The sequence below is a fragment of the Centroberyx affinis genome, unplaced genomic scaffold, assembly GCF_046629955.1.
Source record: "Centroberyx affinis isolate AG114_WGS23_722 - 3 ecotype Tasmania unplaced genomic scaffold, CSIRO-AGI_Caff_v1 ptg002923l_1, whole genome shotgun sequence".
Lineage (NCBI taxonomy): Eukaryota > Metazoa > Chordata > Actinopteri > Beryciformes > Berycidae > Centroberyx > Centroberyx affinis.
This window is the reverse complement of record NW_027281045.1, coordinates 38,503-51,290: the sequence shown is the minus strand read 5'-3', so window position 1 is coordinate 51,290 and position 12,788 is coordinate 38,503. Positions and strand designations below refer to the sequence as shown.

At 38.0% G+C, this 12,788-nt stretch overlaps 1 protein-coding gene across 1 annotated transcript; it reads left to right on the top strand.

The window, feature by feature from the left end:
- Nucleotides 1-434: 434 nt before the first annotated feature.
- On the top strand, nucleotides 435-12,227 carry LOC139658531 (CD48 antigen-like). The gene is made up of 7 exons (XM_071536658.1): nucleotides 435-442; nucleotides 2,282-2,611; nucleotides 2,907-3,053; nucleotides 9,167-9,205; nucleotides 9,321-9,362; nucleotides 10,466-10,570; nucleotides 11,674-12,227. The coding sequence occupies exons 1-6, from the start codon at nucleotides 439-441 to the stop codon at nucleotides 10,468-10,470; spliced, it is 567 nt and encodes a 188-aa protein (XP_071392759.1). The 5' UTR covers nucleotides 435-438; the 3' UTR covers nucleotides 10,471-10,570; nucleotides 11,674-12,227.
- Nucleotides 12,228-12,788: the final 561 nt, after the last annotated feature.

Below are 12,788 nucleotides of genomic sequence, written 5' to 3'. Positions count from 1 at the left end.
GACAGACCACACCTTAAATACAGGGATGCAACCATGTGCTCTCCCTTTTACTCTAACCAGCCCAAGGAACAGGTAAGACTCTGCACAGGTTAAGGTGACAGATTAGAATGCAGTCATTTTGGGGAAATAGGGTCAGGTGAAAAGGTAGGGGAGAAAGCCTACACACACTCGGCTGTGTTTTTGTGAACGCTGGACAACACACACTGTTGGGTACAAGGTAGGCCTGAAGTGTGTTATAATGTATCGAGAACGAGAGAGAGAGAGAGAGAGAGAGAGAGTGAGAGAGAGAGAGAGAGCACATAGGGGAGGTGTGTCGGCTGGCTGTGTGTCTCAGCCTTCCAGCAGCACTTTGGTTTATGTCTGCTGTCTGCTGCACTGCTCTTCTCTAGCCGGACTCTTTCCACTATGATGTTGTCTATGGGGATGATCACAGTTGTAATGAGTGAGTACTTACTGATCTTTTGTATTGTGATCATATAGATCTTGAGTGAGTACTGGTCTTTTTATTGAGATGCCATTGCCTGATCAAAGAGAGGCTGGTAGTTTGTGTCAAACAGTTCAGTGAACAAAATGAGCAGAGAAGCTCCAGCCACTCAGGTGACATTATTATTCTATGCACTACTAGATGTACAGTTTTAAATGGAGTTAGGAGGATGGTGTGTGTGTGTGTGTGTGTCAAGCGCTCACCATTACATTACTGATGAGTCATGTGTGTGTTTCTCTCTGAGCTCAAAACTCAGCCATGCCACATCCCAACATTAACCTGCAAAACATGGAACACAACTAGAGTCTGCACACTGAACGCTTCTGCTAAAGTGCCTACATTTATCAACCGTCTGTCTAGCTGTTACTGTGATACATTGATAACCTAATACATTTTCAGTGTGTGAACTCCACTTTTGTTCCATATTTAAACAGACACAAATCTTTGCGGTGATTTACAAAAAGCAACTGATAGAGTCTGCAGACCATTATCATGTGGTTTACAGAGAGTAGTAGTAGTAGTAGTAGAGAGGGTTTGGTCTTGGTCTTACCAAAACACTATTGGAGCCAGCTGGGTAGATGAAAGGAATATTACCAACAGAGTATCTGTCAGGTAGCAGCTGCACACAGATACAATAAATAGCAACACAATAACTTACCAGTCAAACAGCTTCTGTAAAGACATTTATGTTGTTATTTATGTTGTTGCTGATGGGACAAATGACAAGCAGGACTTAGAGTACAGTCCCTCAGGAGAAAGGGTTGAACTGAGGGAGAAACTCAAAGGAAACTTGAAGGATAAAAAGCACCAAAAAAAAAAGCACTGGAAGTGGTGTTGGAGGACCAGTAGGAGGTGCTCTTCCCTCTGGACTCATGCATAATATCCTCAATGCCCCAGGGCAGAGACAGGGACTCTGTCCTGTGAGTGAGCACCGTCCTTCGGATGAGACGTTAAACCGAGGTCCTGACTCTGTGGTCAATAAAGATCCCATCGGCACTCATCGCATGAGTAGGGGTGTAACCCTGCTGCCCTGGCAAAACGCCTTCCTTCCATCATGGCTACCTAGTCATCCCTCGTTACCTAATTGGCTCTGTCAGTCCTCTACTCTCCACTGAGATAGCTGATGTGTGGTGAGCGTTCTGGCGCAAACTGGCTGCCGTGTATCACCCAGGTGGGTGCTACACATCGGTGATGGATGAGTTGAGTCCCCCCCCCCCCCCCCCCCAATATGTGAAGCGCTTTGAGTACCTAAAAAAGCGCTATATAAATGTAATCACTTATTTTATTATTTAATTAGTATTGTCTGAGCTGTCCTGGGGCACAGGAATAACATATGTGAAATAATCATCTGACATTTCATTCTGAATGTTTTTCAACTTACTATCAAGTGATTATATGATGTGATATGCAGTGAATCAGCTAGTAGCACTTTGCTGAACATCCACATTTTGTCATCTGATAGTTGAGTATCAACATTGGACGATCCAAATAAAGTCTTACCGTGCTTTTATACTAATTCCATTCTTTTGAACCCTTCATGAAATTACTGACAAATGATTACATCAAATGCCATATGTCATGTCACAGACATGCCATATTTCCTGTCACTCTTTATACTGTCTAATAATGAATATTATAATAATGCTAGCTGTGACTTTCACTACAGTGGGATGAATAAGTTCTCTCTCTCTGTCTCGCTCTGTCTCTTTATCTCTATAGGCATATAGACCTATTTGATATCATTTCATCATTCATGCTGTGTATTTCATGCATCTGATAATTTTTTTTTTTTTGCAGTTACAGCTGTGCAGTCAAAGGGACAGATTAAAATCCAGAATGTGTCGGGGAAAGTTGGGGAGACCATCAGTCTCCAAACTGGAGTTAGTGGCCTGCAAGGTGACTCTCAGATCCTCTGGTCAGATGACTCAGACAAATCTGTCCTAGTCAACTATAATGAGGGCAAGCTGAAGCTAGACTACATGGAGAGGTTCAGAGGAAGACTCCAGCTGGACCCAGGGAGCGGATCTCTCACCATCAAGAACCTCAACATCGACGACAGCGGACTTTACCTCGGACAGATCATCAATGGAGCCGGATCAACTCACCGCTTTAATCTGACGGTCTCAGGTGAGTAGTAGGAGACTTGAATTCTCAAAGGAACAGTTCACCCAAAGAACAATATGACCTTTAAAGCTGCAAGTCAACTGACACGCTGCATATGATACTACTGCCACTATTTTGCACAACCTGTTAATACTTGAACCCATACTTTTTTTGTGCAGTTCCATTTTCTTCTATGTTAATATGTCTGTGTTGTTTGTTCATATAATCCTCTGGACTGGACTCATTTGCTCCATTGGAGTAGAGCAAAAGAGTCCAGTCCCCCTCCTGATCTCACAGTCTGTTGTTTGCTGTTTCACAGAGCCTGATCCTGAACCACCAACCTCTGCAGCCCCAGGTCCCACTGCTGCTGCTCCCCGGACTCATCTAGCAGCCGGTCTAGCAGTTGGTTTTGCTGTTGTTGGCATAGTGCTGCTGCTCTATGCAGCAAAACATGAGAAGATTGGAGGTTAGTATTAAGAGATTTCTGACCTTTGTATGAAACTAGAAGCTGTTCTTCTTCTCACTGCAGTTATCATCAATATTATTAACACATATAATATGTTATCACATTTTCTCCGTATAAAAAAAGTTTTAAATTTGGCTTTCTGAAACCTGCAGATACTCTGTTATCAGTGTTTATTTGTAATGTATCATACACATGAAGTCGTGATTTATCTTAAAATACAACATTAACATGCTTCCTACAATAAAAGACAACAAAACAAAACAAAACTTGGCAGAGGCTTGGCATTATAACAGTCGGACAGATCTTTAGTGATAAAATCTTACCATTTCAACAACTTAAAAATCAGTTTCAAATCAATCGGATTCTTCGTTTTTAACATACGCACAACTATCGTCTGTTATAAATAGGAAATGCAAAGAGGGAGCTGTGCCTGCCTCATGCTCGGAGTGGGATCAGCTTTTTAAGAAAGCAACCTTGTCAAGAGGTGTGGTCTCAAATATTTACAGCTTAATGTTTAGGGCTGCCCCTAATGCATATTCTTCTGTCCAGCTGGCTTGGGAACATGACCTTAATATATCCTTGACCGCCTCTCAGTGGAACACAATTTGGAGGTCGGCTCTGAGTTCTTCTAAATGTGTGAGATTTAGGATTATACAATACAAGATTCTGAGTAGAGCATATATTACCCCTGTTAGATTATCCAAGATGGATGACAAACACCAAGATTTATGCTGGCACAATTGTGGCAATCAAGGTTCATTACTCCACCTGCTTTGGGACTGTCCAGTTATTAAAACACTCTGGTTAGAAGTAATATCCCTAATGTCAGAGTTTTTTTAATGTTAATGTCCCTGTATGTCCCATAGCATGCCTGCTGGGTCTAAAACCAGACAATAGTGTTGGTGTTACTGTTGACCGGCTCTGGACATTGGGATGCTTGTCTACTAAAAGACTAATTCTTTTAAACTGGAAGGAACGTAAGCCAGCCTGCTTCTCTAGGGATTCGTGGCTGGAGGAATACCTGGACTTGCTGAATATGGAACGGGCATCCTGCCTGTTAAAAGACTTTGATAAGGGCCTGGAGGACCACTGGGACATTGTCCGCAAGTTTTGTTTTTGATGCTTTGTTTTTTTGTTTTTGTTTTTGTTTTTGTTTTTTTTCTTATGTAGTGTTGTCTTTTGAATTTCCCTTGCCTATTGTTTGTTTTGTATAATGGTAAAAATGAACAATAAACTCTTAATATAAAAAGAGTGTGAGCCTCTGCTTCAGATCACTTTTCTATGGAAATGAAGCAAAGAGCAGCTGTGGATTACACTGGAGTCCATCTTACAAATGGTTCCTGCTGTTTACTATTTAAGTTGTAATCGAATTTGCTTTAATGTCAGACAAAATGTACTTATAGGTACAAACTTCAGAGCTTTGTGTAGTATGCGGCTGCTGTTATACAGTACTGTAATTGCAGGGAATGTGCAGGAAGATATTGGAGTTTGGCAGGACATGACATGCTGGTTGGGGTTGTGTTCATGTTGATTGATGATGCATTCTTATCACAATTTTGACACTCACTTTTTCCCTTTTACAAAACTAGTTCTATTTGTATAAAAGTTTATATTTAATAATTTAATGTACTTTTGCATTATTTATAATTCATTGCAAGTCATTGTAAGATATTTTTGGGGAGATAAAGCTTGTATATTTCCAAATCCAGGTTTGACCCTTGGTACTGCATTAGGTGTTACATCTCAGAGGGACTTACATTTGAAATATGCAGTGAGGAAGCCAGTGGGTCTTCTAGTAGAGGATAATGTCTGGTGTATTCATCCAAAATGGCTACTGTTCACCTTTGAAGAAAAAAAAGATTCTGTAAGTCATTATAATGAGAAGCTTTCTCAAAATAATGACTTAGTATCTCAAAATAATGACTCAATATCTCAAAGATATTTACTCATTATTTTGAGAAAGTTTCTCATTATTTTGAGATATTAAGTCATTATTTTGAAGTTTTGTCTTCAAAAGCACTGCAACTGTAGCACATCTACTGGTGCTGGGTTCAAATCACTAATAGTTTCTCATCATGTGCATGAAAATGTATTAAATAAATGTCTTAATGTCTAAAGTAAGCCTCTCTTGTCCCTTGATAGAACACAAGCATGACGCAGTGGGTTTAAATGTGATTCCTACAGGTGAAGAAGGCTCAGCTATAAAGACAGTGGATGAGAAATCCCAGATCAAACTGCTTGTGGATTCAAAACTGGGAAGTATCTATGAAGAAACTACTTGAAAATGCACAAACCAATCAGGCAAACACTGCAAATACATGGGTGGAGAGAGGCAATGTCCACACAAAAATGAAAACAGACACTGGTTGAGAAAGACATCTCAGCTGAACAAGTGGTAAAGAGATAAAATCAGAAATCCTTTAGCCCTCAGTAAACCTTGTTTTTTTTAACTGTTTTTTTCTCCTCTCCAGTCTCATGAACCAAATCCAAATTCTCTCCACCTGTCTTATTGATATGTAACATCATTTTACCGTAAGTGAAAGTGAAAAAGTGAATAAGTGAAAAATATGTACAAACGGGTTAGCTTTCCCCTTGAATTTTCCCTTAAAGGAGGGGCATCATTTGCTTTTTCAACAATTATATATAATTACCTGGTGTCTATAAAATAAAGTTTTTTTCAGTAAAAATCATTTTGTTATAGGATACCCCCCCTTTAACTCATGAAGAAGCTCAGAAACCAACTTGAGCTTTGTTTGATTTTAAGTATCTACTGTACAAATGAAATGATAGTGGCATATTGAGGTTATTTGAGCTAACTGAACAGTAAAAAAAAAACATTAGCCCAGGTAGACCAATTCTCACAGAAATCTGTTCTACTCAGCAACCAACAGCAACTTAAAGCTACAGCTATGCTACAGCTACTTAGCATAGCCACTCTTACATTGAAGGGCTAATGTTGAAAACTGCCAACTTCCTGGTCTGGCTACATGGCAGCATAAGTCTACTAGATACATATTATTTCTGTGGTCTGTATTCTTCACACCACACAGCCTTCTATAACATTATCTGTGACTCAATGAAAAAAATATGGTTAGCTGAGACCAACTTGACAGAAAATTCAAGTTCAAGTTTGGCTAATTCCCCTCTTGCTCACAAACTTCAGTGCTTTAGCTTACATCCAGGTTACAACACTCATGGTCGCATGTGCTACTGCAACATAGCATTAGTCATTTTAGTGTGTAAGGAAGTGAGGCCTCATAAACCCATATTGGACCAGCCAGTCTATCACGCCCTGCTTGCTACATGGCTGCAAAAGTATGCTAGGTCTACTATTAGTTTCTGTGGTCTATTCTTCACCCCACTGTTACCATTATCTGTGACTCAATGAAAGTTAACACAGTTAGCTGGAGAGTTGAGACCAACTAACTGGACGGCAAACAGTGCTGTTAACTTACAGTCACTTTACAACACTCATGTTAGCATGTGCTACTGATATAGCATTACTAGCAACTGGTAGCCTATGTCACGACTCACTGATAAAGCATAATCATAAGGCATAATCTTCGGTAGCCTATGTTTTTTTTTTTGATTTGGGTTTGCCTTTATCAGCATGGAGAAGAAAGAGTGACATTAAAACAGGTAGGACAGTTGTATGATGATAAAACTGACAGGCGGACAGTTGTATTTCTTTTCTTGTTCAGTTGTATTTCATTGTGAACCATCTGGAGTGAGAGATCAAACACATTTATAGGTAAGAGAGCTGTTAATATAATTTACAGTAAGTAAAGAAGTATTTTACAGAGAAGCTGGTATTATTTCATCACATCAGTTGTATTGGGTGTCTGTGTATCATGACGCTCCCTCTTGCAGCTTATACAGTCCAATGCTTCCCTCTGGTGGATTTTTGATCAGTCAATCCAAATCAATTTTGGATTGACCATGCAAATGATATTGACTGCCAAAGAGATCAATACGGCAAATAATCCATCTGGAGGATAAAGTGTAGTGCAGCACACATTCAGTAGACAGCAGCACATTGTACCTGATGGAGGTGCAGTGTTTCAGCTGCATGATGAGCTTTGGTCGGTTTATAGATGCTTCTGATGCACCTGAACGCATCATAAGTGAGGTGACCTGGGTGGATGTTTTGGCTCTTTTTGTCTCTTTCCCAGCCAACCCAGTCAGTGAGATCAGTTCCCAGCTTGTGTCCATGTAGCATGGATAGTCAATGATGTCTCTTCATCTTGAGGCCGTCCCTGCAAGCTCTATGGTGGCTCTGCAGTCTTGTGCATGGCTGTGTACCAGCAACATGTATAAAGGTTGGTGGTTGGTGAATCCTCTGCAGGTCAACTCAATGGGCACATATCACACTCACCACCCAAGTCTTCATCTTTGGCCCTCTTCCTCCTGTTGGCCCTCTCTCCATCTGATCTTAACAGTCAATCAGCTCCAGCAAGACCAAGTGTCTCCATGTTTCAGGCTGCAACAACTGCTGGCCTAAATGTGGTGACAGTGATGATTTGTGGAAATGTGAGCAGCCTCCAAAGGGCAACCTTTAACTGCTAGACTTACTGTTCAGTTAAGTCAAGCTGACACTTTGGGTTGGGGCATAAATCTCATCTTTCAACATTTGCCTTTTAATAACAAAAAACTGTCCAAAATCTCTATATATCATTGGTGGTGTTGCATGTGATGAGTGATAAAAAGATAAATGATTTTTATGAACTAATGGTATATGTGATAGAGCTTCCGCATCAACATGTTAATGCTTAAACTTAGGCTGCATGTTTCCAGATACCCCACAGTTTTTTCATCGTTTTGTTAGTGTTCTTAATATTTTTTGATATGTTGTATACAATTTCTGTTTTTTCTACATGTTTACCACAAATGCGTCAACATCAGGAATCACATGTTGCATCATGTCTTGAGCTGAGTATTTCAAAATCGATTCCTTCACACAATGATCCTTGATATTAGGATTAGATCCTGCATGTTTAAATGATATAAGGTATTTTGAAAGTTGTTTCTATGTTGTAACAAGATCATGTTATGATGATGAGATCACCTGTGTCTTTCCACACACCTGTGACAATTAAGTCTCCCTAGAGGAAAATGATTAGTTACTAGTAGACACTGACGAAGGCCGGAGGGCCGAAAATGTTCTGTCCATCATGACATAAAATAAGTGCTTAACAGAGTAACTTTCCATTGTGTGCAACCCCATATTTTTTAATTATTTTTCAACTTATAAAGTCTCTACAAATTATTACTACTAGCTATTATTTCCTATTTATGTCTTAATATTATCTACCAATACAAGGGACAGCTATGGGCGGTAGTATGGCCTCTTATGCAAATTTATTTGTGAGTAGATTGGAGGAACCAATGATCTGTCTGAACACTGTTAAGATTTGGGTTACATTGACTGATTATATGTTTTTCTTTTGGACAGTTGGGAGTGAAGTGAACAGTGAATAATGAGTCAGTTCATATGTTCACTGTTGATTGATGTCTGCTGTTTGGTTTCTAGTTCCCAGCTTTTATTTTTCCCTGGTTCCTCCCTTTAATCTCAGAATTCTCACTTCATTTTCAGAATTCTGACTTTACTCTTAGAATTCTGATTGTAATCTCAACATTCTGACTTTATTCTCAAAATTTTGACTTTAAACTCAGAACTCAAATAATAATCCCCTAATCCTCTTCCGTACAGTCAAGATGTGAAACATGATGTTGCCATATGTGTGTGTGTGTGTGTGTGTGTGTGAGAGAGAGAAAGGAGAAAGAGACGGAGAGGAGAAACCAGTTTGCCCATGATAACCTTTCCTTTCATTTGTTCATGATGTCAGCACACTGAGGTTTTTATCTTCCACTCTGCCTCATCGAGCCTTTTTCCGTCCAGTTATCATACAATTTGCAGGATTCAAGAAATTTCAGCTGTTTTTATGACAATATGTCTGGTTTTATGGAAGAAGAATTACATTTTAAGACAAGATGCTTGATGAATCTAAAAACAAGCAAAGCTTAACTTCTCATTTTTTGTTGTGTAGTAAGATGATCTCTTACCCCACCTACTAGAAGAGCAAAGTTAAAGACACTTGTTTTTCATTCCGCAGGAGCCTTTGATGAGAAGACATTCACCAGGAAGTACACAGGTAGGTTAAATAGATACGTTTTTATTATTTATCCATATATTTGTTTTGCTATTTTCCATCCATCAGGAAGTCAACATTTTTGTTTCACTTCAACTACAACATTTTCTTTTCCTAGGGTTGGATCAATCTTGTACTAAATGGGGGAAATTGATGAAAAGTAAGTTTAACTAAATACTAAACCTGGATTTCATGGTGGGGAAGCAATTAAAAATAAAACATTCCTTTTTCACATTCCATATTACTGCTAGTATTTTTCATATACTCTATAAATAGAATGAATATGTATGGGTATAAGAGCATAGGTGCACAGGTGAGGTGAGGCTGAGCTATATAGATATATCCACTGTGTATTTTTAGATTTTCACTGAGGTTTTTTCTTTTTTGAAAAAACATTCAAATATACAAACAGGGTTGACATGTGCTCAGCATAGTAGTATACAAAGAAACAAGAATATGAATATAAATAAACAAATAAAAGTAATAATAATAATTATTTACCCCCCCCCCCAAAAAAAAACAAAAAAACCCAAACAGAGTTGGGATAATTATTCTTCTTTAAAGAGTCCACCGTACAGTTTGACAGTTTCATTACTTTTTTTAGTGTTTATGAGTTTGAGAGTCTTAATATATTCATTAAATTCACATAAAAATCTAGTGAAATTAGGGGTAACTTTTGTTATTTTGCATTTATGGATGTGAAATTTACCATATAGAATCAATAAGTTTACAATGAATTCCATGTTATGTTTATCCTGTTCAAAATGTGTAATGACATTTTTACACTCAATTTTAATATTATGATTAGTTTTACACAATATAATCTTCTATTTGTGTCCAAAAAGTAATTGAATGTATACAGTGGTAAAATAAATGCGTTAAGGATTCTGGTTCATCATTGCAAAAATGACACTTGTTTTCAATATCTAAAAATTTGGAGAAATATTGATTTGTTGGATATATATTGTGTAAAATTTTGATGTGTACTTCTTCAATCTTATTGGTAATACAGAATGTATATGGTAATAGCCATGCCCTCTGCCAATCAGTACTTCTTCTGCTGATTCCAAACAAACCAGAAATGTAAAACGCATCACTTCCTGTGCACCAGAGGATTTTTCCTGAACTGGCTCTAGGTTGAATCACTATTGTGTTATAGCAATCAGATAGAAAGGAGCATATATTTATATGATGTCACCGATTATTACATTAATCGTATTGTGCTCATACATTGTAATAGTAACTTAAAACACCTTTTTTCAGTATAACATGGCCCCTTGCTTCAGACTCCAAAGTTGCTGATCCACCACCACCCATGAGGAAAACCACATCCATGCCAATACCTCCAGTCCTCTTCAACAAGCCAAGGTAGTCTGTCAGCTCTACATCACTGTTTTACTTTCACATCTAGGGTATTATGACATGGAAAATTAGCTAACAACGTGAAAAAGTAATTTTCATTTATCATGTTATAGTAGTACTTGAGCCATTAAGTAAGGGATAATGTACAGTGAGTTAAGTCTGACAGGGTGAATCATGGCTATGTAGCACAGACAATCATTTGACATGAAATACTGATTTAAAATTATTTCATTACAAGCTAAAGTAATTTACAAGCTTCTGTCCAAAAACTAGTCCAGCAGAACTCTCTGCAGTGAACAAGCAGTAACGTCTTTTTGGCACAAGGTGGCGCCAGTGAAATTGATGAGAAGATTTGACACTTGACTGACTGTGGAGTATGATTAGATGTGAAACCTTGGGTTGATGCAATCAGAATTGGCCAATCAGAACTGAGTGTTCTACAAAGCTGTGTAATAATCAGGTGTATATTGTTATGTCTTTTCATAAAGCAAAGTAACTATCAAATTAACTACATTAACTATCCCATCGTGTTTGTAATTTCCTCTGGTGACCAAGCAAGGTTGATGCATTCATTTGCCAATCAGAAATGGCCAATCAGAACTGAGTGTTCTACAAAGCTGTGTAATAATCAGGTGTATATTGTTATGTCTTTTCATAAAGCAAATTAACTATCAAATTAACTACATCCCATTGTGTTTGTAATTTCCTCTGGTGACCAAGCAAGGTCATTATGAGTTACTGTGTGTGCTAACAACCACATTCATAATGCCTTATATTAAATATGAAAACCCTTACATTTATACGGATGTAGTGGAGGGTAAGCCCAAATAAACTCAGTCTACCTTTTTTAATTGGACATGACAAATTCGTAGTGTATATCAAATGAAGTAGTATCAAACTGATGTCATGTATTTGAGGACAGGGTCTTTTAAGGAAAAAAACATAATGCTTTTTCTGTAAATATAGATTTTTTTTTGCATATGGGCACTTGTTTGCCTTCTGATGATTAAAAGTCATGTTTACCCACCTTTTGATTTACTACTCCATCATTGGTATATTAATATATATTTCAAGTATTGCCAAATGAGTTACAGTATTCTTCTTGTCAGGCCCAAACAACATGTGAAGAAACCTTCTCCTGACCCACGAAGCCGCACCGGTCAACCACCACCTTCGCAGTATGGGATGAAGCCTGTTGCACTGCCTGGTCTTGCTGATGGGAGGTTGTTTAACATTTACCCTCCCTTGATGCAGCTGCCAAAAACCAGACGACATTAAATTTAAGGAGAAGGGTGGACTCTTGGCCCAGTGTTCCATTCTGGAGGGTTGCTGGTCAGGAGCCTAGATAAGGGCCTCCCTGCATTTGAGTTTTCTGTTTGGTTTCTGTTAAAACTGCCTTGTAGTTTAGCCTCTATGTTTCTCTGCCCATCCATTTTGGGTCAGCTTTTAAGATTTCCTTATAAACCTTTTTATTGGTTTTTTTTTTTTTTGTAACTTCTTGTTCGTTCCCCCTTGGAGAAACATTTCTTGTTTTGGGGTTTGGCTAGGGAATGTAACAATTGTAGCTGACATACTGTATTTCTACTATTCTGTGTTTAATTTGCCAACCCAGAGGCCTCTGTAATGTCATGTAATAATCTCAAAATTAAACAAAACTTTTACATATGAACTGTGTTGATGAAGTTTGTAGATGAGGATGTATGTTTTGTATAAGCAATATTAAATTAAATTCAATGGTGGAAGTAACAAATTACATTTCCTCTCATTACTGTAATTGCATAACCTTTTTGTGTACTGTGTACTGTTTTGAGTAGTTCTTAAAGTCAGTACTTTAAGTTTTACTTGAGTATGTTTTTAAGGATTGTACTTTGTTACATTTTAAATCACATCCATTACAGAGTACAAATATTGTGGCTCTCCATAGACATTGCATTAGAAACCTTTACCTGCACCTTTATCACATGTGTTCAAGCTTGTAGAGGAAGTGAATTTGCCCATGATAGTAGCTGAGTTAACATGCGTCCAGTTACAGTATTGTTGTGTTGTGTTTAACTGGTTGTTGATAGCTAAGAGCAAAACAAACAACAATGGAGAAACTCAATAACTTCTAGTCTGAATACATTTTAAATGAGCTACTTTTTACTTTTACTTAAGTAGATTTGTACACCAGTAATTATACTTTTACTGCAGTAATATTTCAGCAAAGTAACAGTAGCCCACTTCT